General features: G+C 45.5%; 1 protein-coding gene across 1 annotated transcript in view; it reads right to left on the reverse strand.

Annotated features, from left to right (window-relative positions):
- Positions 1-7,122: 7,122 nt before the first annotated feature.
- The window catches only part of LOC119950940 (5-hydroxytryptamine receptor 7), a 52,420-nt gene continuing 33,118 nt past the window's right edge, over positions 7,123-26,424 (reverse strand). Inside the window, exon 2 of the mRNA XM_038773953.1 lies at positions 7,123-8,558. Coding sequence (XP_038629881.1) covers positions 7,805-8,558 — 754 coding nt within the window. The 3' untranslated portion in view covers positions 7,123-7,804. The remainder of the gene's footprint in view (positions 8,559-26,424) is intronic.

A 26,424-nucleotide genomic window follows, 5' to 3' on the forward strand; every position in this document is an offset into this window, starting at 1 on the left:
CGTTACTGTTAGCGCATGAGTGAATGGGTGACTTGGGAAGGTGTGTAAGGGGTTAGGGTGGGTGAGGTGAGTAGGGTAAAGGTAGCAACTGGGAAGGCTAACAGCTGAGTTAGGTTGGGAGTGCAATCAGAGAAAATAGTCAAGTGGTGGGGGTTAGATAGGTCATGTCAGAGAGTGTCAAGGCAGTCAAGGGAGGAAGTTGGGGGATCAGGGAGGCGTTGGGAGGTTGTGAGGTGTCAGTTGTATAATTACCCAGGAGATAGGCAAGAATTCTTCTGTCTAACATTCCCTGGATAACTATTCGGAACTGTCTAAATTCCCCGATTCTGACTCAGAGTTGGAGATATTTTGGGAAGGTCCTGGGGAGCTGGGGAATTGACCAACGGAAGTTCAAAAAACCAAGGCAATTCCCACAGAGTCAGTGCATCAGCGCTTCCATGGGGTCGCAATACGCAACTCCAGTTACATGATCTGGAGACGAGAAGATCTGGGCAAATGAGTACCGTTTACTATTTTTCACAAGTGTTTACCGAAGCTTCCAACAATAAATGGAACTGATATACGCCATCTTAGCTGAAGTTACTTGGGTGTATGTATAATAAAGTACCTCCTTGTAAACACTAGGGTGGCTAAAAATGTTTACATTCATTCCAAAAGCGGTTCCTCATATTCTGGTTACAATTTTCATCCACATAGTACTATTTGGTCACCTGGTGTGTAGGATGAGAAGATCAGAAGATCTAGTAAGTTTTTTTGCTCTTAGCAGATGCAACTTTGAAGTTATGGGTATAACCTGGGGGATCATTTTAATGTTGATGGGTTATATGGGATTATATTAAATGTGATTGAATGGATGAATAGGTTTGAAGGGCTAAATACTGTACTTAGCTCCAGAACCGTGCTGCGAGCCAATAGTTGCTTCTTAGATGACCAGGGTTCAACAATCCTTCATTCATAGATAGCCAGCTCCTGAAGGGATCATAGTTAATCGAGGAAGAATGCTAAAGGTTGTTTGCCTTGATGCAACCACAATTGTTTCTATTGAAGCTGTTGCTAAGAAAAGGGGGAGGTTTAGGTTTAGTCGCTGCTGAGTTAATTGGTGTCATCAAAGGCAGCAGTTGGAACATGTCCATTGAGCTCCATGCCTGTAGATTAGTGAAGGGGAAATCCACCAGATTCCAGTTCTTGATGCTTGTTTATTGATAATAGGGGTGTAGAGTACAAGAGCAAGGAGGTTGCTAAACTTGTATAAAACACCCGTTTGGCCTCAACTGGAGTACTGTGTCCAGCTCTGGGTGCCACATTTTAGGCTATGCGGAGAGGCTGAATAGACTCGGACTGTCTTCATTAGAACAACGGAGATTGAAGGGCGGTGAGAATTTTATCATTTAATTAAAGGCAATGAAATCTCCAGAATTATTAACCTACCCGTGACATCATTGGAAAATATGGCATCAAAAAGTATGATTTCAGAAAACATAATTTTGCTTGTATGCGTTTAATTAATTAATGAGGACGTTACTGTGAGCACATGAGTGAATGGGTGAATGGGAAGGTGTGTAGGGGGTTAGGGTGGGTGAGGTAAGTGGGGTAAAGGTAGCAGCTGGGAAGGGTAAGAGCTGAGTTAGGTGGAGAACAACGGGATAGGGGTCTACAAGATTATGAGAGGCATGAATAGAGTGGATGGGCAGGCACTCTTTCCCAGGGTCGAGAGGTCAGTCACCAGTGGGCATAGGTTTAAAGTCCGTGGGGCAATGTTTAGAGGAGATGTGCGAGCCAAGTTCTATTACACACATAGTGGTGAGTGCCTGGGACATGCTGCCAGGGGGGAGGGTTGTGGAAGCAGATACATTAACAGCGTTCAAAAAGCATCTTAACAAATGCATGGATAGGATGGGTATAGAGGGATACAGCACTAGAAGGTGCTGAGGGTTTTGGCCAATGGTGGTATCATGACCGGTACAGGCTTGGAGAGTTGAAGGGCCTGTTCCTGTGCTGTATTGTTCTTTATTCTTTGTAATAGAGAGATTGTGGAAAAGATTCACAAGAATGGCCCCAAGGATGAGAAATTTAGGTCATATATTATATGTATAAATATACATATTTGAGAAATTAGGACTGTTTCCTTGGAGATGAGAAAGAGATTTGATAGAGGTATTCAAAACCAGGTGGGGTCAGACAGACTAGGTAGGGGGAAACTGTTCCCAGTCATAGAAGGATGGAGAATGAGAGGGCACATATTTAAGATCATTGGCTCAAGAAGAAATGGAGTCAGGAGGAGAAACTTTTTTGTACAGTGAGTGGTTGAGATCTCGAATGTGCTTCCTGAGAGGGTGGTGGAGGCAGGTTCAATTAAGGCATTCATGATGGAGTTGGATTATTATTTGAAAAATAATAGGTCAGGTTATGGGAGAAGGCGGGGAATGGCACTAGGTGCATTGCTCATTCGGTGAGCTGGCATAAACAAGATGGGCCAAATGGCCTCCTTCTGTGCTATAACAATTCTGTGATTTTGTGATATTAATGGTATTCTTCTAGGAACGTGTTGGTCGACTGTTCCTTACCACTTAGTATTCTGGTAACACCTCCATGAGCACAACTAAAATAAGACACTTCCCTGTCGTATAGGTACATCCAGAGGTAAATTAGATATTTGTTGGCTTTGCATAGGGTGCTTATTGATAATAAGCCTGAGTCAGCTATCCCATTCCACTTCCTGAAATTGGCCGAAGGATCAATGCCTTAGATACACAAATATCTTTGTGCAGTCTGCTCCTTCCCTTAAGGGGAGACCAAATACTTCTTGGTTAGAACATAAGAACTAGGAGCAGAGGGCAGCACGGTGGCGCAGTGAGTAGCACTGCTGCCTCACGGCGCCGAGGTCCCAGGTTCGATCCCGGCTCTGGGTCACTGTCCGTGTGGAGTTTGCACATTCTCCCCGTGTTTGCGTGGGTTTCGCCCCCACAACCCAAAAAGGTGCAAGCTAGGTGGATTGGCCACTCTAAATTGCCCCTTAATTGGAAAAATGATTGGGTACACTAAAATTTAAAAAAAAAATAAAAAAAAAAAAAAAAAAGAACTAGGAGCAGGAGTAGGCCATCTGGCCCCTTGAGCCTGCTCCGCCATTCAATGAGATCATGGCTGATCTTTTGTGGACTCAGCTCCACTTTCCGGCCCGAACACCATAACCCTTAATCCCTTTATTCTTCAAAAAACTATCTATCTTCACCTTAAAAACATTTAATGAAGGAGCCTCAACTGCTTCACTGGGCAAGGAATTCCATAGATTCACAACCCTTTGGGTGAAGAAGTTCCTCCTAAACTCAGTCCTAAATCTACTTCCCCTTATTTTGAGGCTATGTCCCCTAGTTCTGCTTTCACCCGCCAGTGGAAACAACCTGCCCGCATCTATCCTATCTATTCCCTTCATAATTTTAAATGTTTCTATAAGATCCCCCCTCATCCTTCTAAATTCCAACGAGTACAGTCCCAGTCTACTCAACCTCTCCTCATAATCCAACCCCTTCAGCTCTGGGATTAACCTAGTGAATCTCCTCTGCACACACTCCAGTGCCAGTACGTCCTTTCTCAAGTAAGGAGACCAAAACTGAACACAATACTCCAGGTGTGGCCTCACTAACACCTTATACAATTGCAACATAACGTCCCTAGAAGAACTTTACAAAGAATGATTTTTCGGACTATGGAGTGAATTTTATGCCCCTCCCTCCTATTTGAAGGTGTCGAGGGAGGGATGGGGAGGGCATGTAAAATAAAATGGGTAGCCAGCCCACCACATTCCTATCCACACCTGAGCTATCCTGTCCCCCATATTATGGTGGGCAGGCGGGTAGGGCATCAGGCAGCCCACAGGTCCTTAGGCCTATTGAGGCCGTTAGCTGGCCAAGTAAAAACCACTTCAGGGCATTTTTTCACCTCTGTCACCATAATATTTTGGACAGGAGAAAGCGGAACGAAAATGGCCAGCCTGCTACTTGCCCTAGGTGAGGTAAAATGCAGGAGGGAAGGAGGGCACCTACCCCCTCAAAATGATGCCACTCCCTTTTGTGTCTCCTTTCCGACCTCTAAACCTTGCCCCCCAATTACTTCCCGACCAAAAGCCCCAGAGGTAAGTGCAATATTCAGAAACGTCTTCCTGGTACTCCCTGGTAGTCCTAGCAGTGGACACGAGTTTGTTTTGCCGCTGCTGGGGCTAAGTTGCTGCTCAGTCAGATTGGCCGGCAGCTCTGCAGGGTGGGGCTTCCTGTCTCTGAGGATACGGTTTCCTGTCCCTGGGGGAGGGATGGCCTGTCCCTGAAGGGCAGAAGTCCTGTTCCCACCTCTTTAAACAACCTCCAGTGTATTACTGTTGCAATACAGCCATTTCTAAAGTTGACAAGCCACTAACCAACTTTTCTACCAGGGTTGGGGAAAAGCAATATGCCACCCCATCCTTCCCACCTGCACCCCCCACCCGCCACCTTTTGTAAAATTCACCCTCTTCACTGGGGTGAAACAAAGCAATGTCTCTAAGACAGTAAGTAGGCTTTGGGATGATGTGTAAAATGGGTGATATTGATTCAGCTGCCAGTTATAAATCGCAGTGAAACCCAAGTACCAACATAATGGATCACGTTTTAGAGAAACTCAATTTGAGCAAATGACTTGCTCCTGTATCGTGGAGCACAGATTGCCATATTATATTACAACATTAAATCTTCTGGTAAAATAGGAAGGAAAAACATATTCCCTCCTCTTTCCTGAATCTCTCACAATGACATGTTTGGATATTGTGTCAGTTTTTTGTGTCATTACCACACGTAGTCTCAGTTAGCAGTTTAACTCTTTTTATTCCACAACAAGTGAGAGTGGCTGGGTGTTTGACTTCCGTTTAGCTTTATTGTTGCATTCTCAACCTTGGCTCGGCATTGAAAACCACTTGAACGCTTATTAACATTGTAGTGTTTTCTACTTCTCTTTGTCAGAGTCTAAGGGTGAGATTTTTCCGTTCTTCCCGCCAGCGGGATCTTCTGGTCCCGCCGAAGTTCACCTCCCCATCCCCCTCCGCCACATCATGGTTTTCTCGGCAGTGGGGTGGCGAGTGTTGCAAATTGACATTGACTCCGGCAGGACTGAGGGGTGGGGTGGGGGGGGGGGGGGGGGGGGGGGGGGGAGATGGGGGGGGGGGGGGGATGCGGGGGGGGGGGGATATAAACTCTGGACCATGAGACTTAACAAAATTGTTGGAATATTCCAATCTTAAAGAAGTATGTTTTTGTCTCCAATTAGTGAGGGTCAACAGGTCTCCTAAAGTTAAAGTCATGTGAGAGTACCTTTAAGAAATGAGTGTTTACTGCAGTGATGTCAGAGAGTGGGTGGAGCTGGCTGGCTGTCAGCTTTTTGCTTCCATTTTTGAGCAGGCTGCAGGGTGTGTTTTAGTTTTGTTTCCAGTGTTGGAGCTGAAGACAGACCAAGCAGGTGTACTGCTGTTCTCTCTGCTATCAAAAGACTATCTCTTGATTATTTTGGTGAATTCAGAATTATAAATGTTTTCAGTAGTGACTTTAACCTGATGTGCTTCTGATAAAGGTTTTGTTTTTAAATCATATGGATGTTAAAAGGGAAAGCTTGAAGATTTACTTAGTGTTTTACTCTTTGGGGGTTGTATTTGAATTAATGGTTGCTAAGATGTTCACTGTATGTTTTAAAAAGATTAACTTGAGTTCATAGAATAAACATTGTTTTGCTTTAAAAAATTATTTTCCATTTCTGCTGTACCATACCTGTAGAGTGGGTCATGTGCTCCCCATACCACAATCTATTAAAAGTTGTGGGGTCAGGTGAACTCCATGATACACTTTGGGGTTCTCTAAACCCTGGCCCATAACACTTATGGCAACTTATTGTTTGCCTATGTTTTGTCCTGAATTTCTATTCAAGGTTCTAGGTGTTAAAAGAGAACACCATGAAATGGAACAGATCAAAGGGACTACTGTCATATTTTGTCATCTGTAGATCAGTGATAGCTTAGCACTCTCACCTCAGTCAGAAGATTTTGGGTTTGGATCCCATTCTAGAGATTCAGTCATAAAATCTTTACTTTAACTCATACATGAGTTGGAGGCAGTTCAGAGAACGTTCATTCAGCTGATTCCTGGGATGAGCGAGGTGTCTTATGAAGAAAGATTGAGCAGGTTGGGTCGATACTCATTGGAGCTTAGAAGAATGAGAGATGATCCCATTGAATTATGTAAGATTCTGAAGAGCCTTGACAGGGTAGTCGCTGAGAAGACCTTTCCCTTCACTGGGGGGATTTAGAACTAGGCGGCACAGTTTCAAAATTAGGGGTCTCCCATTTAAGATGGAGATGAGGAGGAATTTCTTCTCTCGGAGGGTCATTAATCTTTGGAATTCCCTTCCCAGAGAATAGCGGAGCCTCAGCCATTGAATATATTCAAGGCTGAATTTGACAGATTTTTAATCTACAGGGGAGCTAAAGGGGTCAGGCAAGTAAGTGGGGTTAATGCCACAACCACCCATAATCTTACTGAATTGAAGAACAGGTTCAATGGACTGAATGACCTACTCCAGCTCCTATTTCGTATGATCTTATTAAGGGAGTGCTGCACTGTTGGTAGGTGTGCTTCAGATGATGTGCTAAACTGAGGCCTTGATGCCCTCTCAAATAAACAGAAAAGGTCCCATCACACCATCTTGAAGAAGCGCAGGGGAGTCCTCCCTGGTCTCCTGGTCAATATTTATCCCTCAACCAACACCGAAAAACAAAGTGTCCAATCATTATCACTTTGATATTTGTGGGAATTTGCTGTGTGCAGATTGGTTGCTGCAATTTCACCAATTTAACAATAAGTGCACTTTACAAAAGTGCTTTGTTTGCTGTAAAGCACTTTGAGATGCCCTGAGATTGAGGCAAGGACTGTATAAATACTAGTTCTTACATTATTCTTACCCCTACTGATATAGAATGAAAGTTATAAAGAATGGCTCCAGAGGTTAGGAAATTGCAATGCCAGACAGAAAACATCCTCCGAAAAGAGGGGAAAGCAGAGCTAACCCAGTGAGGGATCCTGAAAATTTTCATGCAATGGGATTGGGAGCTCTGATAAAGTACAGCTGCCAGTGTTAAGGGTTTGCTAGTCACATGGCTACATTGATTTTGGAGGGAGTGTCTTTTTTGGGTGGGAGACCAGTGGAAGTGGTCAGACCTGAATCGTTATTTATTCAGTATTAGCAGCAGCTGACTGATTGGGGATGACATGAAACGTGACAGCTGCTCTGCCTGGTGACAATAACTGAAAGGGATGATGGAATTGGGGAGGTGGCAAGCGTAAAGGGGCATTGTGGAGGGCCATCCATCAGGGAGGAGTGGCCTTGTGGGCTCTGGAAGATCATTAATGCAGGAAACCTCTGCTTAGGCCTCTGTGCCAAGTACAGTTTGCTCCAACAATTGGTACTTCAAATTTGCATCAGGTCAACATTTTAAGTCCCCAGGTTACATGTGCTCATGAAACTCCGACCTGTTTCCACTGATAAACAGAGTGACCCATTTCATGGTGCCGACCAAAAAGGTAGCTAGCAATAACCCCTACTCCCATCTGGTGCAATCTCTAGAGCTAGCCCAGCTCAGGCAATCCCTTTGCTGCGTGAAGGATACCTGATGAATGGAACAATTTTGAATTCTTTTTTCTGTTTTAAGAGCCCAAGATATAGCTACAATAGTTCACAGACTTAAAGAGAATTCTTCTCTCCCTGAGGTATTTCTGCTTCAAGGAACCCGCCCCTCTTACAGTACCAGAGTTGGCCTCTCCGCCAGCTTTAGAGCTTCGTGCATTCCTGCAGCAGAGAGTTTACGGTTAATATTCCTGTACCTGCACCGCAACAGATTGTGATAGGTTGTTCGCAAATCTCTGTTGAATAATGCATAAATGAATGGGTTTAGCAGAGAATTTGTGTAGCCAAACCACATGATCGTTCTTTCCAACCACAAGGGTATACAGCTGCACTCGGTGCCACAGATGAAAGGTCTTGCGGTCGAAAGTATGAAAAATGGCAACCAGCACACAGTGAATGCCCCGACTACAATGCCAAGCGTAGTTGCAGCTTTCTGCTCCCTTTTGAAGATTGACATGTTCTTCCTGTCATTTTTCAAAAGTCGGGCAAAGTGGGCGCACTCCTCCGACTCTTTGCGTGGTTTCATTCCTATTTTACCGCCCTCACTCATGCGTTTGCCGCCCTGCCGAGGGAACCCTGCAAACGTATGTTTGGCAGCGCTCTTCTTGGCCGTCTTGAAGATCTGATGGTACATCAGAAGCATGACTGACATCGGGATGTAGAAAGCCACTGCAGTAGAATAAATGGTGTAACCAAAGTCTTGGCTGATCAGGCAAACCTTGCCGTCGTTGATGTTCTTGGCCCAGCCAAACAAAGGCGGTAGTGTAATGGATGCAGCGAGGAGCCACACGCAAAGGATCATTTTAGCCATGCCTTTCCCATTCTGCCTGACCGGATACGTCAATGGTCTTGTTATTCCTAAATACCTGGAACAGAAAAGAATAATTGGTAACTTTTCACATTTAGTGCACTCATTTTCTATTCCATTGAGTGTTTAAAAAAATGTCTGTCAAATAAAACTGGCAACACATAATAAAGAAATCTTTACAGTCTGCATTTATTTCTATGTGCACCGTTGAGTCCAGAACAACAACAATAGCTTGCATTTATTTAGCATCTTCACTGGAGTAAAATTCTCCAAGAGCAATTATGAAATTTGGTTTGGTTCAGCCGCAGACAGTTGCCAGGGAGAGGGATGGAATTGGTAGCTCGAGAAAGGAGTCCGTGGTGGAGATTGACAACAATGACTTCAATATTGCCAATATTTAGCTGGAGGAACTTTCTCCTCATTCAGTGCTGGATGTTAGAGAAGCAGTTTGACAGAGACAGAGGAGGGATCGAGAATGGTGATGGTGAGGTAGAACATGCTGTTGTCAGCGTATGGATGGAATATTATGTTAGGTTTTCAGGTGATGTTGCTAAGGGGCAGCATGTCGATAAGAATCAGGAGGAAGCCCAGGATAGATTTTCTGGCTGTGGCCACAAAGGTGGGAATGGAATCAGAGGCGAGTCCACTCATCTGGATGATAAAGAGGATGGCGTTGTCAAATGTGCCAGAGGCTGCATGAGGAGGGATAGCTTACCATTCTCACAGTCAGATTGGGTGTCCCTTGTGACATTAATAAAAGGCAATATCAGTATTGTGACAGGGAAATAAAGAGTTGCTGGAAGGTTGTGCTGAGATTTAAGAGGCAACAGCACATTCAAGGTCTTTGGAGAGGAAACATAGAAAATAGGAGCAGGAGTAGGCGATTTGTGTCCTTGAGCCTGCTCCACCATTCAATATGATCATGGCTGATCCTTGATCTCAAACCCACATTCCCACTTTCTCCCCATCCCCCCTCATGCTATTAAAATCTAAAAATTGGAGATGGGATAGTAGTTTGCATGGGAAAAAGGGCCATGGATTCAATTCTGAGGTGAGTATTGATGATGACAGATGTGAAGGAGAAGGAAACAGTGCTAGAGAAGAGAACTGTTAACTTTTCTGATGATAGATCATTGAATGGCTCTCTCTACACCTGGTGCCAGTCCTGCTGGGTACTTCCAGTATTTCTGTTTATAATCATGAGCAATGTGAGGACCCGGAGGGAAGGTTGGGTGGTTTAGTGGGAATAGGGCTGAAAGGTCAGGAGATGGGTTTCTTAGACAAGATGAATTCAGAGAGGGCATGAGGGGAGACAGGAGAATAATTAGAGAAAGATACAGGTTCAGGGCTCGGGCTTGGAGAACCTTTGCTTCAGCAGGCTAAGGGAAAGGAGGAAGCCAGCAGAGGTGGCTGAACAAATAATCTCGTTGAACCTCTCACCTGTTGTTGGGGGTGCGGGTGAAGTGGGGTTTAATAAGACAGTTTCTCGTGGAGGAGAGAAGCTGGGGTTATCTTTGCTCTCCAGAACAATCCTGGAATAATGAGTTATTTAGACACGTCAGAGCAAGACCGGATTATGATTCATGTAGTCCAGTGGTAGTGAGTAGCTGAACAAGTTACCCACCATATCCCTTCAAGACTGTGTGCTTCAAGACATAAGGGATCAGTGACTAGGGATCAGCCCGTCTAACCTAAAACCCTCTACACTTCCGGGGCCCATATCCCTCTAGTCCCATCCAATTCATAGAACATAGAACATAGAACACTACAGCGCAGTACGGGCCCTTCGGCCCTCGATGTTGCGCCGACCTGTGAAACCATCTGAAGCCTATCTGACCTACACTATTCCATTTTCATCCATATGTCTATCCAGTGACCACTTAAACGCCCTTAAAGTTGGCGAGTCTACTACTGTTGCAGGCAGGGCGTTCCACACCCCTACTACTCTCTGAGTAAAGAAACTGCCTCTGACATCTGTCCTATATCTACTACCCCTCAATTTAAAGCTATGTCCCCTCGTGTTGGTCATCACCATCCGAGGAAAGAGACTCTCACTGTCCACCCTATCTAACCCTCTGACTATCTTATATGTCTCTATTAAGTCACCTCTCAGCCTTCTCCTCTCTAACGAAAACAACCTCAAGTCCCTGAGCCTTTCCTCGTAAGACCTTCCCTCCATACCAGGCAACATCCTAGTAAATCTCCTCTAAACCCTTTCCAAAGCTTCCACATCCTTCCAATAATGTGGTGACCAGAACTGCACACAGTACTCCAGAAGCGGCCGCACCAGAGTTATGTACAGCTGCAGCATGACCTTGTGGTTCCGAAACTCAATCCCCCTGCTTATAAAGGCTAGCACACCAAAGCCTTCTTAACAGCCCTATTAACCTGGGTGGCAACTTTCAGGGATTTATGTACCTGGATGCCGAGATCTCTCTGTTCATCTACACTACCAAGAATCTTGCCATTAGCCCAGTACTCTGCATTCCTGTTACTCCTTCCAAAGTGAACCACCTCACACTTTTCCGCATTAAACTCTATCAGCCACCTCTCAGCCCAGCTCTGCAGCTTATCTATGTCCCTCTGTATCCTATAACATCCTTCAGCACTATCCACAACTCCACTGACCTTCGTGTCATCTGCAAATTTACTAACCCATCCTTCTACACCCTCTTCCAGGTCATTTATAAAAATGACAAACAGCAGTGGCCCCAAAACAGATCCTTGCAGTACACCACTAGTAACTGAACTCCAGGATGAACATTTGCCATCAACCACCACCCTCTGTCTTCTTTCAGCTAGCCAATTACTGATCCAAACCGCTAAATCACCTTCAATCCCATACTTCCTTATTTTCTGCAATAGCCTACCGTGTGGAACCTTATCAAATGCCTTACTGAAATCCATATACACCACATCAACCGCTTTACCATCATCCACCTGTTTGGTCACCTTCTCAAAAAACTCAATAAGGTTTGTGAGGCATGACCTACCCTTCACAAAACCATGTTGACTATCGCTAATCAACTTGTTCTTTTCAAGATGATTATAAACCCTATCTCTTATAACCTTTTCCAACATTTTACCCACAACCGAAGTAAGGCTCACAGGTCTATAATTACCAGGGTTGTCTCTACTCCCATTCTTGAACAAGGGGACAACATTTGCTATCCTCCAGTCTTCCGGCACTATTCCTGTCGACAAAGACGACATAAAGATCAAGGACAAAGGCTCTGAAATCTCCTCCCTAGCTTCCCAGAGAATCCTAGGATAAATCCCATCTGGCCCAGGGGACTTATCTATTTTTACACTTTCCAAAATTGCTAACACCTCCTCCTTGTGAACCTCAATTCCATCTAGCCTGGTCGACTGAACCTGAGTATTCTCCTCGACAACATTGTCTTTCTCCAGTGTAAACACTGACGAAAAATATCCATTTAACGTTTCTCCTATCTCCTCTGATTCCACACACAACTTTCCACTACTATCCTTGATTGGCCCTAATCTTACTCTAGTAATTCTTTTGTTCCTGATATACCTATAGAAAGCCTTAGGGTTTTCCTTGATCCTATCCGCCAATGACTTTTCGTGTCCTCTCCTCGCTCTTCTTAACTCTCCCTTTAGGTCCTTCCTGGCTAACTTGTAACTCTCAAGTGCCCTAACTGAGCCTTCATGTCTCATCCTAACATAAGCCTTCTTCTTCCTCTTGACAAGTGCTTCAACTTCCTTAGTAAACCACGGTTCCCTTGCTCGACAACTTCCTCCTTGCCTGACAGGTACATACTTATCAAGGACACACAGTAGCTGTTGCTTGAAAAAGCTCCACATTTCGATTGTACCCATCCCCTGCAGTTTCCTTCCCCATCCTATACATCCTAAATCTTGCCAAATAGCATCATAATTGCCTTTCCCCCAGTTATAATTCTTGCCTTGCGGTATATACCTATCCCTGCCCATTGCTAAAGTAAACATAACCGAATTGTGATCACTATCACCAAAGTGCTCACCTGCATCTAAATCTAACACCTGCCGGGTTCATTACCCAGTACCAAATCCAATGTGGCCTCTCCCCTTGTTGGCCTGTCTACATACTGTGTCAGAAAACCCTCCTGCACACACTGCACAAAAACTGACCCATCTATAGTATTCGAACTATAGTATTTCCAGTCAATATTTGGAAAGTTAAAGTCCCCCATAACAACTACCCTGTTACTCTCGCTCCTGTCGAGAATTATCTTTGCAATCCTTTCCTCTACATCTCTGGAACTATTTGGAGGTCTATAGACAGGGTGACCTCTCCTCTCCTGTTCCTAACCTCGGCCCATACTACCTCAGTAGACGAGTCCTCAAACGTCCTTTCTACCGCCGTAATACTTTCCTTGATTAACAATGCCACCCCCCCTCTTTTACCATCTTCTCTGTTCTTATAGAAACATCTAAATCCTGGAACCTGCAACAACCATTCCTGTCCCTGCTCTACCCATGTCTCCGAAATCGCCACAACATCGAGATCCCAGGTACCAACCCATGCTGCAAGCTCACCCACCTTATTCCGGATGCTCCTGGCGTTGAAGTAGACACACTTCAAACCAGCGTCTTGCTTGCCAGTGCCCTCTTTCGAACTTTTAACCCTATCCCTGACCTCACTACTCTCAACATCCTGTACACTGGGACTACAATTTAGGTTCCCATCCCCCTGTATTAGTCAAGACACCCCTTAAACGTCACTATTGTACCTGCTTCCACCACCTCCTCCGGCAGCGAGTTCCAGGCACCCACTACCCTCTGTGTAAAAAACTTCCCTTGCACATCTCCTCTAAACTTTGTCTCTCGCACATTAAACATATATTCCCCTAGTAATTGACTCTGCCACCCTGTATGGCCATCTAAAATGGCCACCTGCAATGGGTAATGGGAATTGTGGTCAAGCTGGGACACAGACAGTGCACAGTCCCTGTTTATTGAGCAAAGGAAAAACCAGACCAAACTGAAACCTGCACCTGTTAAAGGTCAATCACCGATTTCCCCAGGGCAATAGACTCAAATCAAGGAAAAGCAACAGTAGCAGACTCCCCAGTGCCACTCCACCTTATTTGGAAAGGCATACTCACTTGGAATAATAACGACTAGGACCCGCCCAGCCATCAAGGTACCCGCCCCTAATTGGCTAGTATCGATCAGAGTGATTGAGACTTTATCGATCCATTGGACCCTGAGTTAACCCCGCCCAAAAGGTCACGAAAGAGAAGAAGGATAAGAAGCCCTGCGCACTAAGGATCGGTCTCCTTCGGGAACGGCCTTGCCCACACTAACTGCAGCATAACGACCAGCCAAGTTCAAGTCCTGCGATCGCTTCTTGAGAGAGATGAACCACAGCCGAGACGAACTTGACGATTTCCAGCTGACAGACGTGGGGACTCAGATAAAGGCCTTATCTACCCACAAAGAGCCAGTCATCCAGAAGTTAAGTAAAGGTCATCTTAGTTGATAGATGTAGTTTAATACGTAGCCGCGTGTATCATTGCAAATAGAAATAAATCTTGTGTTTTATAATAAACTATCCTTTGAACTAAGATACTGGTTGTGTGGTCATTTGGTCAATACAAGAACATACTCGCAGCTTGTGGTCTGATAATAAAGATGGCAACATCTGGGAAAAAGCTTCTAACTATCATGGTTTTAATCGGGAAAAAGGGCATCAACGATGGAGGCGAGGGCACGATTGAGCAGACCAGCAGTTGAGTCTAGAGTTTGAATTTTGAAAGGTCAGTTGGGAGAATGTTTTGCTCAGGGATGGACACAGAAGGATGGGGGAAAGGGGAACGTGGTTGGAGGGGGATACAAGGAAGTGGTGACTTGGTCAAGGAGGTGACTGCGAGTATGTGAAGAGGAATTTGTATGGAGGAAGAGATTAAGAGAGAACAAGAAAGGGGAAAGAATTCAGAATGAATTGGGATAGAGGGCAGGAGGTAGTCTTGATCGTTTAAATGAATCAGATTTAGACAATGAATGTGGGTAGGCTGTCTATTGAAAATGAAGTTTAAATTTACAGCGCTGAAGATTAAACATTGAATTGTGAATCAATACAAGGTATGGAGAGAAAAATACTGGATCAGTGCTATCAGATAGGTTCAAAAGCAACCAGTCTGTCAAATATTAAAGACATTAATGCTTTAGTGTCAGTGCCAAGTGACTTTTACAAGTTTAATTTAATTTAAAAAAGGTATGATTCAGATTCTACATTCAAGGTCAGTCAGTAAATGATGCGGTACTTATCAGGCACCATCTTCACATGGTCCTTTTTGCCTTTTGAACAAACACTGCATTTCTGAACATCTTATTCCATTTCAGACTAAAATCAAGAACATTCATGTGAAGCACATTAGTAGACTATCCAACAAGCCTTCATTACAATTGAACATTCCTTTCAATTAAAACTAGATCTAAACTGAGTCGCGATTTGTTTTTGCAAGCGTAATTGGTCGCTATGACAAATTCGGGTTGTTGCTAGTGACCGAATAAGTTACAAGCCGGAAAATAGTCTCTGATAAATAATCATTTGAAAGACAAGTTGCATATTGCTTTCAAGATTACAGAAGCTATTATAATTGCTTCATTACCCTGTTTGTAACATGTAACAATGGGCAGCTTCAGATTCCAGCTGGCAACTTTTCAATTCTACCAACAGACTGGAAATCTGTACTGCTGGATTGGAATTGTGTTTTCTGAAGGATCAGGAACATTTGTTGCATTCTACCAATCATGGATGTTATATGAGCAGAAAATAGGATTTGGCATATTGCTCACTGTGATTGTTTTATATTGAAGAGCATGCTGCCATGACTACTCCTTTGAAAATTCAAGACAAACCTGCTACATGCCATGGTTCAGTACTGACAGGAGGTACGTTTAAGCCAGATCTACATGAAGTGAATGGCAAAGTAACAGTTCTGACTAAAACCCTTAATTCTGACTCATGGTGCTGCGGCATGAAGTCATCATTTTTTAAAAATGGACTTTCCCAGCAGGGAAGCTGACCATGAAGAACGTGATGTCAAAACTGACATTGAAGGGGGGTGGAGGGGCAAAATTACAACGTCGAGCCTGAACAAGGATGCCTCAAAGATGGCGGGGAAAGCGGCCATGCCTATCACCCTAGACATGAAGGTCGGGGTGGTAGCCAGAGAATGTAAAAAATTTGGTGCAGAAATGGACGAACACTTCAAGAACCAGGGTCAGGAATTAAAGGCTTCATTTAAAGCCACGGTGGAGGAAGGACTGGGCCCAGTAAGGAAGCAGCTGAACAAAACAATTAAAGAGGTAGGCACGCAGACGGAGAAATTGAAAAATGTGGGGGCTTTATCCCAGCACAAAGGCAGACTTGCGTCCTTGGAGGCTGAAATGGTGATCATTGGATACAGGAACAAGGGCCTCAAGGAGAAGCTGAATTATTTAGAAAATAGGTCCAGGCGTATGAACCTGAGGCTGGTGAGTCTACCTGAGGGAGTTGAGGGTGCACGGCCGACTGAATACTTCACTGCAAAGTTTCTCAATTGAGAGTGGTGATGAGGTATTTGCTATGCTGGAGCTCGACAGGGCACACAGGGCCTTGAGGCAGAAACCGCAACTGAATGAGCTATCTCTCGAGCGGTGATCATTCAGTTTCATAGGTTTCAGAGAAGGGAGCGGGCCCTGGAATAGGCCAAGAGAGCCCGGAACATCAACTGGGATGGCAACGTGGTAAGGATTTACCAGGACATTGGCACGGAACTGGCAAAATGACGGGCAGCCTTCAAGAAGGTGAAGACTGTCCTGTGTAATTGAGGAGTGCGATTTGGGGCTGTGTACCCAGTGAAACTAAGTGTCACGTTTGACTCAAAATGTTTCGATTTTGAAACTGCCGAGCAGGCGAGGCACAGTTTGAGGGGTGTGGTCGGTTTATCAGTTGGGATGTTAATATTTTACTGTCTTTACTGTTCATTTTCCCGTTGTTAAGGGCTGGTTTGGCACAGGGCTAAATCGCTGGCTTTTAAAGCAGACCAAGGCAGGCCAGCAGCACGGTTCAATTCCCGTACCAGCCTCCCCGAATAGGCGCCGGAATGAGGCGACTAGGTGCGTTTCATAATAACATCATTTGATGCCTACTTGTGAAAATAAGTGATTTTCATTTCATTTCAGGTGTTGAGTTGGGTTAATGGGGGAGGTGTTTGGATTGGGTTGTTTCCTCTGTTCTGGGTATTTTAAAAAAGATTTTCCTTCTTTATGGGCTTAATATTTGCTGAGATGATGAGGGTGTCCTTCCTCAGTTTGAGGCCTTCGTTTATTATGGGTGGTGAAAGAGGATCCGGCGGGGAGATAGGCAACCATGTGTGGGGCCTGGGGAAGCGGGTGGGGGGGGGGGGGGGGGGGGGGGGGGGGTGGCAGTCAAAAGAGCATGGGTTTGCTAATTTAAAGAACTTTCGAGGTGATAGGGGCTGGTTTAGCACAGGGCTAAATCGCTGGCTTTGAAAGCAGACCAAGGCAGGACAGCAGCACGGTTCAATTCCCGTACCAGCCTCCCTGAACAGGTGGTGGAATGTGGCGACTAGGGGCTTTTCACAGTAACTTCATTTGAAGCCTACTTGTGACAATAAGAGATTTTCATTTCATTGATGTGGCATTCCTCCAGGAGACCCACATGTGCGAACAAGATCAGGTGCAGCCTCGGAAGGCTTGGGTGAGTCAAGTTTTCCATTCGGGATTTGATAGCTGGGCCCCGGGGTGGCAGTCCTTATTAATAGTAAGGTCAGTTTTCGTTCTGGATGGAGTTATATTATTATAGTAACGGAGCTGTTATAAGGGACACAGATGTTGTTGGTGAATGTTTACACCCCAAATTGGGATGATACAATGTCCATGAAATGGCTGCTGGCAAGGATACCAGAACAAGACACCAATCAGCTTATTATGGGAGGAGACATGAATTTTGTGTTCGACCCAAGGGTAGATTGTTCTAGGCCAAGATCGCTGACCCCAATGGGTATGGCAAAGGCATTAATTGCTTTTATGGGAGAAACATGAGGGACAGGCCCTTGGCGGTTCGGTCACCCAGGGGAAAATGAGATCACATTCTTCTCCTCAGTACTCAATGCCTTTTCCAGGATTGATGATTTTGTCATAAACTGGGCACTGGTGGCAGGGGTGAAGAAATCTGAGTATGCAACGGTGGTTATTTCTGACCATGCCCCACATTGGATGGATCTTGAGTTGGGGGTAGATAAAGGGCATCGAAAGCGGGGGCGGCTGGATGTTGATCTGCTAGCGGACATTGGGCTCAGTGGAAGGATCTCAGAGCCTATTCACGATTATATTTTGAAAAATGACAATGGGGAGGTCTCTCCCTCGACACTATCGGAAGCACCGAAAGTTGAACTAAATAAGAAATTATATCTTTTAAGGCCTAAGTAAAGCTGGAGGCAAGGAGGGAGCAGGGAAAAAACTAGTCGACGATATTATAGAAGTAGATCATAAGTATGCGGTCACCCTTCCCAAGGACTATTAGCAGAGAGAGGAAACTACACATACAATGTGATCTGGTGACTACAGCTAGGGGGGTATGACAGCTGAGGCGAGTCAAGGGGCTATTCACGAATATGGTGAGAAGGTAAGTCGGCTCCTGGCATATTAATAATAATAATAGCTGATTGTCACAAGTAGGCTTCAATGAAGTTATTGTGCAAAGCCCCTGGTCGCCACATTCCGGCGCCTGTTCAGGGAGGCTGGTACGGGAATTGAACTCGCGCTGCTGGCATTGTTCTGCATTCCAAGTCAGCTGTTTAGCCCACTGTGCTAAACCAGCTCCTAATGGAGGAAACAGAAGGCTGAGAGGGAGATTGCCCAGATTAAGACACGGGATGGTGCTGCTCTCGCATCAGGAGAAAGTAAAAGGTGTTTAAGACCTTTTCTTCAACTTTATAGAGGTCAGAACCTCCACGGAATAGGAAAGATATGGTTGAATTCCTGGATGAGTTGGAGTTTCCCAAGGTGGAGGCGGAGTTACGAGATGACCTTGAAGCTCCACTGGAGTTGGATGAGATCAAGCAGGCAATGAAATTGATGCAGACGGAGTAGGCATCAGGACCTGATGGGTTCCTAGTGGGAACTTTATAAAAAATTCATTGACCTATTAGCTCCTTTATTGTTTGGGATGTTCAGGGACTCCTTGGAGAGAGATGATTTGCCACAGAATCTGAGGCAGGCTTCAATTTCCCTGCTCTTGAAAAAGGACAAGGACCTCTTAGATTGTGGGACATATCGTCCAATCTCCTTATTAAATGTGGATGCGTAGATGTTAGTAAGGTGCTGGTATTAAGACTGGGACCTGCCAGAGGTGGTGGTGAAAGACCAAACAGGTTTTGTTCAGGGGCGGAGGTTGACAGAGAACGTGAGACGTTAAATGTGGTGCTTGCGCCGAGAGTGGATCGGATCCCGGAGATCATAATCTCGCTCGACTCAGAGAATGTGTTCGACAGGGGAGAGTGGAACTATCTGTTTACGGTTTCAGAAAAATTTGGATTTGGATCGGGCTTTGTTTACGTGGGTGTGGCTGTTATATATGGCCTCATTTGCCAGTGTTTGCACTACCAAAGTGACCTCCGACCCCTTTCGTCTTTACCGGGGTACCAGTCAGAGGTGTCCGTTGTCCCCTTTTCTATTTGCACTAGCAATTGAGCCAGTAGCCACAGCCCTGAGCTAGTTGAATATCTGGGAAGGAATAGTTAGAGATGTGGTTTTCCGACCACTTACTATGATTGCATGTAAGGGATCCGGAGGCATCAATAGATAACATTCTGAGAGTCTTGCAGTGTTTTGGGGGCTGTTCTGTTTACAAGTGAACACTTTGAGGTTAGGTTGATGAGACAGAGGAGGTGCGGTTTAGGAGAATGCCTTTCCGGCGAGCTGGAAGTCATTGTCGATATTTGGGTGTCCAGATAGCAAGGGACTAGGGAAATCTCCGGAGGTTGAATTATACGAATCTGGTGGCAAAGGTCAAAGCGGACCTACAAAGTTGGGACGGTCTCCCATTATCCCTAGTAGGCAGAGTGCAATCGATTAAAATATACACCTTACCGAAATTCTTATCCTAATTCCAGCGCCTTCTCATTCTTACCCAAGGTGTTTTTCAGAAAGATTGATCGCCTGTTGACTGGGTTTATTTGGGTGGGTAAGAGCCCAAGGATCAGGAGCGTTGCTCCAGAGGGAGAGATAATTAGGGGGCTTGGCCTTGCCAAACTCTAATATTATTATTGGGGCAGCTAATGCTGAAAAGGGCTGAAGTAGTTTGGAAATTCGGATGAGCTTTGGGTTCGGGTGGAAGCAGAGTCTGTGAGGGGAGCAAGCCGAGCGGCGCTGATATCAGCTCCATTACCAGTGGTACCAAAGAAATATTTGTCTAACTTGGTAGTAGTAGCCACGTTAACAAATTGGAGGCAACACCGCTCAAATTAGTTATTCGAACCTGCTAGATTGGAGTGAAATTTAGGGAATAGAAGGATAAAGGTTCAGAGAAAGTGGGAGGCTTATTTTTAGAAGGTCAGTTTGTTAGTTTAGGAGAACTGAAAGAAAAATATGAGCTCACGATGCTGATGGGTTCAGGTACCTCCAGGTGCGCAGCTGGGTCAAAAAGTACTTTTCCACTTTTCCAAGGAAGCTGCCTTCTACCTTAGGAGAGGATCTTTCCTACTCTGGTTAGGAGGTCGAGTACATGCCAGCGGATGATGGGAGAGGAGGCCAGCACAGTTGAGGGTGTGAAGGCAAAGTGGACTGTGGAGCTGGATCGTTCTTGGAGGAGGTGGTTTGGAGCGAGGGATTGAGGAGGGTGAACTCGACCTCGTCCTTGTGGTGATCCACAGTGTTAACTGTATGCACCTGTATTAGGGGATGTACGATAGTACCTATACTACAGGTTCGCCGGTAGCCCCTGCTGGCTAGCTCCGCCCACAAGGAGCTGTATAAATATGCATGACTCCTCCTGATCAGCTATTCTGCCAGCTGCATTAGGAGGCCACGCATCTGACTGTAATAAAGCCTCTGTTGTACCAATCCGAGTCTTTAGTATAATTGATAGTGCATCAGTCCTGTATGAGGCTGAGTCTCATCCAGCTAAAGTCGTTTTCCAAGCACAACTTACGATGGCTAGAATGAGTCGATTGTTTCAAAGAGGTGGGTAATAGATGGGATCGGTGTCTGGGGAGGCCCATCACATCATGCGCACATGTTCTGGTCGTGCTCAAAGCTGGCGGACTTCTGAAAGTCCTTTTTTGAGACAATGTTACCAATCCTGAATTTGGGTTGGAGTCTTGCCCATTGGTGGCGGGTTTTGGGGTTTCGGTTCTGGAAGAACTCCATGTGGGGGCTGACTTCCTGGCCTTTGCCTCACTGGTGGCACGGAGGCGGATCCTCATGGGCTGAAGGTCAATTACACTGCCAAGTGCCTCAGCGTGGCTGGGAAACTTGATGGAGATTTAATCTCGAGAAGGTTAGGTTTACAATGAGAGGGTCAGTGGAAGGTATTTACCGCAGATGGCAGCTGTGTATATTGTACTTTAAAGAGCTAGTCACTGCTAAGGGCGGGGGGGGGGGGGGGGGGGGGGGGGGGGGGGGGGAGGGCAAGGTAACTAAGTTTTACTTTTGTAAGAGAAGAAGTGTTGGGGGAGTTGACTCTTACTGTTTAATTGTTATTCCGTGTTTTTGTAGGTTTTGTACTAAAATTGTTCAAAAGTTGTAATAAAAATATTTTCAAAGTTTATTGTGGAGGAACTTGTGTTTAGACTGTTTTCCAGAGCAAATTTTGAATGGTTGCCCCCTCTTTACCAGCCTGTCAACAGTGGCAAGGTTCCTTCCTTCAATTGGAATCTAATACTGGGCTGAAATTTCCTGGCCCATTGGTGATGGGCGGGCTGGAAAAACGGCAACGGGTGGTATCAGTAGGAGAGCCTGATGTCTTCTAGCTGTCATGACTTATTGTCCACTAATGGATTATTGAGCCATATAGTGGCTAATTAAATGTCACTTCCCATTCCTGCAGGCGCTTTGACATGTTGGGAGGGCCTTGTGGAAATACTGCTCGGCAGCTTCCCAGCTGGTTCCTGGAGGACCCTCCTGTATGGATGCTCCATGATACACAGAGAGGGCTCCCCATGGTAATAGATGTTCTCATGGCAGCAGTGTTGACGATGCGGAATGACCACCAAATCCCATTCTGACCATTAGGGCCTGCTGGTTTCATGCGATCCTGCTCAGCTGCCTCTGAGGCTGCCTTGTCATTGAGGAGCTCCGTCCTTGGTGCTGCAGACTCGGTATAAGCCACTGCTAGCAGTGTTTCCAGGAACTGCTGGCCCTCTGATTGGGTCAACAGCTTTTGGGGTCTGGTCACCATCCTAATTGGATGGCGGCAGCTATATTTGATAAGACTGGTGGTGGCAACACACTTCCCCGGATATTGTTGCCCATTGAAATGAGGGAACCACCTCCTTTTGACTTCAGTGGTGGGCCTTGCAGATTGGAAACAAAATTTAATTTGTCCTTGCTCTTGTGATGTGAACAATGCCTATACTTATTGCCAATCCTTATTTTTCACCGTCTTGAACATTTATAGTTCTTGTAGTAATGGTAATGTCACCATGGTGTTAGGTAGGGAGCTCCAGACTATTGGACACAGGAATGATTGAGGAATAGTGAATAATATATATACAGCTTTGACAAAGAGTCATTGGACTCGAAACGTTAGCTCTTTTCTCTCCCTACAGATGCTGCCAGACCTGCTGACATTTTTCAGCATTTTCCCTTTTGTTTTAGATTCCAGCATCCGCAGTAATTTGCTTTTATATAACATATATCTAGGTCCAGATGGTGTGTGACTTGAAGGGGAACTGAGAGGTGATAGTGTTCCCATGGCACTGCTGACTTTCTCCTTCTCACCATAGAAAGCATCCTATCTGGCTGCATCACAGCCTGGGATGGCAACTGCTCGGCCCAGGACCGCAAGAAACTTCAAAGAGTCATGAACACCGCCCAGTCCATGACACAAACCTGCCTCCCATCCATTGACTCCATCTACACCTCCCGCTACCTGGGGAAAGTGGGCAGCATAATCAAAGACCCCTCCCACCCGGCTTACTCACTCTTCCAACTTCCTCCATCGGGCAGGAGATACAGAAGTCTGAGAACATGCACAAACAGACTCAAAAACAGCTTCTTCCCCGCTGTTACCAGACTTCTAAATTCCCCCTTTATGGGCTGACCTGATTAACACTACACCCTGTATGCTTCATCCGATGCCGGTGCTTATGTAGTTACATTGTATAACTTATGTTTCCCGATTATGTATTTTCTTTTATTCCCTTTTCTTCCCATGTACTTAATGATCTGTTAAACTGCTCGCAGAAAAATACTTTTCACTGTACCTCGGTACACGTGACAATAAACAAATCCAATCCAATCCAATCCCTTGAAGATCATGGAGAGGAATATGCTGTCAAAGTAACTTTATTGAGTTGCTACAAGGCATCCTATAACTCATATGTGCTATAGCCAAGCTGTATGCTGGAGATGGAGTGACTGGTGAAGATTATTCCCTCTAAGCGACACAGATTTGCAGCGATTAAAGCGCCACCTGCACAACTTTGCGTTACTTGTTAGCGTGCACAAACAAGTAGGTGAGCAAAGCAAAGAAAAATTAGAGGTATCATATTTGTTGAGTCCAGAAACAGGAATACTGGTGAGCAAACTGCTGAATTATGTAGTGCAGTCACATGTACAAATTCGAGGCAAAGACATCTGACATTGTTTGCCACCAGATTATGGGTGTACTAACTTGATCCTGTTACCCATCCATCCCTGTTCTGTACATGTCTGGCTCAAGTGAAAGCCTGAATTAAGAGTTCATTCATGGGAGGGGAGGTACAGGAACTGCGAAAGAAAACTATCAGGCACCAGTATTATGGAAAAGCCTACACTTAGAATGAAAGATGAAAAGTACTGGACATAGGCAAACCCCACATCTGCCCTCCATATCCTGCACTTCTATCGACAGTATCAGTTTCCATTTATTAACTGGAGCTCATTATTGAGAATTATCCTGCAGATTCTGCATAGTAGTTTGGTCCTGTGTCAGAAGGTGAACTACACAGAAAGGCACCTGTAGACAATACAAGAGAGGAAGCAATCAAAGTTTTAAGTTGATTCTCTGAAAATGCAAGATAAGGAATTAAGATTGGAAGGGGAAAGACAAGATGGGGCCTGTTGTCTGCAAATTGGGTGCAGGATTTAGGGGGAGTTGGTAATAGGTTAGCCCTGTTGCTTCACAGCGCCAGGGTTCTGCGTTTGATTCCCGCTTGGATCAGTGTCTATGCGGTGTCTGCACTTCTCCACATGTCTGCGTGGGTTTTCACCGTGTGTTCCGGTTTCCTCCCACAAGTCCCGAAAGACGTGCTTGTTAGGTGAATTAGACATTCTGAATTCTCCCTCTGTGTACCCGAATAGGCGGCGAAATGTGGAGATTCGGGGCTTTTCACAATAACTTAATTATATTTCCAAGCACCTTCATTGGTTTCCTATAGAAATATATCTGAAAACAGGGGCGGGATTCTCCCCTACCCGGCGGGGCAGTGTGTCCCGGCGCCGAGGAGTGGCATGAACCACACCTTCAGGGGCTAGGCCGGCCTGGTTTGCGCCGCGCCGGCCGGCGGGGAAGGGACTTGGCGCCACGACAACCGGCACCGAAGGGCCTCCGCCGGCCGGCACGAGTTGGCGCATGTGCAGGAGCACCAGCGCGTGCTGGCGTCATCCCAGTGCATGCACGGGGGGGTTCATCTCCGCGTCGGCCATGGCGGAGGATCACAGCAGCCGACACGGAGGAATAGAGTGCCCCCACGGCACAGGCCCACCTGCGGATCGGTGGGCCCCAATTGCGGGCCAGGTCACCGTGGGGGCACATGCCGGGGCCAGATTCCCCCGTGGCTTGCCGAGGACCCCGGAGGCCACCCGCGCCGCCAGGTCCCGCTGGAAAGGACCAACACTAATTTACGCCAGCGGGACTGGCAAAAAAACGGGCTGGAAAATCGCTGGGGAGGGGGGCCGCTGCTAGCGGCCGCCGACTGGTGCAGCGCGATTCCCGCCCCCACCAAAACCCCAGCACCGGAGAATTCGGCAGCCAGCGGGGGCAAGATTCACGCGGGGGGGGGGGGGGGGGGGGTTGGAGACCCCCGCCCTATATCCTTCAATTAATTTGTCCCTCATGTACTTATTAATTGTGATTCCCCTTAAATGCATCTACATTATTTACTTTAATAACATCATATGGTTACATGTTCTTCATTCTGAATATCCTAAATCCACAATCTGTACTGACAGTCAGCCATGCTGGTCTATGTTTGTACTGCATCAAGGCCTCCGATCTTGTATCTGTGGCACCAGAAGGTTCGACAATAGCCAGTAATGGATAAGGGACTCTCTTAAATTAAAGTATCATCATTACCACTGAGAACCATTAAAGGAACAATTCAGAGCTGTTTGCATTGATAGAATTTTGCAGCACAGCTGGAGTCATTCGTCCTATTACATTTGTGCTGGCTGTCTGGCAGAGCCATCAACTTAGGCCTATTGCCCCGTCCCTTCAATGTAACCTTTAAAAATGGCAATTTTCAAATATTTATTCACTTTTCTTTCAAAGACTTCTATTTCCACTCATTAAGGGAATATTTTACGGATTTCTCGTCAGTTACAGAACCCCCAGATTCCCCATTCTGTGGAAATGAAAAGCAAGCAGGTTCTATAATGAGCTGACAGTTCATTCCATATGATGTTCACCTCAGCAGTGAAGGTGAAAATGACGCTCCTGTTTCTGCTAGCATTTTCCATGTCCTAACAATCTTTGCACAAGAGATTTTCTGACTCCCTTTGTTTTTGTGCCTTAATCTTAAATTTATCGGCTATAGTTACAGACTCAGCAGCCAATGATTTACTATTTGAATACATCTATTGAATGCCTTCATTTAAAATGCTTTGATTAGATCTCCTCTTTACCTTCTTTATTCTCATGAAATGAGCCCTAGTTTATCTAGGGAGGGATTCTCCGTCGGCGTGATCCTCCTCTTCGCAAGCAGCGCACACACGCCCGCGGATTTCCCCAAGGTGTGGGGGTGGCCACAATGGGAAACCCTATTAGCCAGCTGCCAGAGGACCCCGCTGCCGGCGAAGGTGTGCAGGCCATAAAACGGCTCTGGTGGGATGGAAAATCCCGCCCTTCGTAACTAAAGTCTCTCACCTATAGGATCAGAATAGTGATTTCTTACAATTTGTGTGAGTTAGCTTTATCTGTTTGAATTCATATACAATACCCACATTTATAAAATATAACAGCCCAAAAACTTTTTTTCAAATCAAATTAAATCTATTTTAAAGATTGCTATATTTGAAGCAATAAATCTGTCTTCTTTTTTAAAGGTTTATTATTTAATGTGCATGCCCTTTCCAGAGTCATAAATCCAAAATGTATCGGTGATATGATTTATAATAAATTGCATTACGTGAGACATAATAAGTTTACTCATATGAGTATCTGTGGTCTTTTAAAAAGGTTAGGAGCCAGGAATTGTATATTCTGAAATCCTGTTATGCTAGCCCTCACAAGACACAAGTCAGGAGTGTAATGGAATACTCTCCAAATGCCTGGATGAGTGCAGCTCCAACAACACTCAAGAAGCTCAGCACCACACAAAAAAAGAAGCCCTCCTGACTGGAACCCTGTCCAAAGCCCTAAACATTCACTCCCTCCACCAGCAGAGCACCATGGCAGCTGTGTGTACCATCTTCAAGATGCACTGCAGCAACTTGCCAAGGCATCTCCCAAAACGGTAATCTTTACAAGTAGAGGAACAAATGCA

This window comes from Scyliorhinus canicula, chromosome 16 (genome assembly GCF_902713615.1).
Source record: "Scyliorhinus canicula chromosome 16, sScyCan1.1, whole genome shotgun sequence".
In the NCBI taxonomy this organism is placed as follows: Eukaryota; Metazoa; Chordata; class Chondrichthyes; order Carcharhiniformes; family Scyliorhinidae; genus Scyliorhinus; species Scyliorhinus canicula.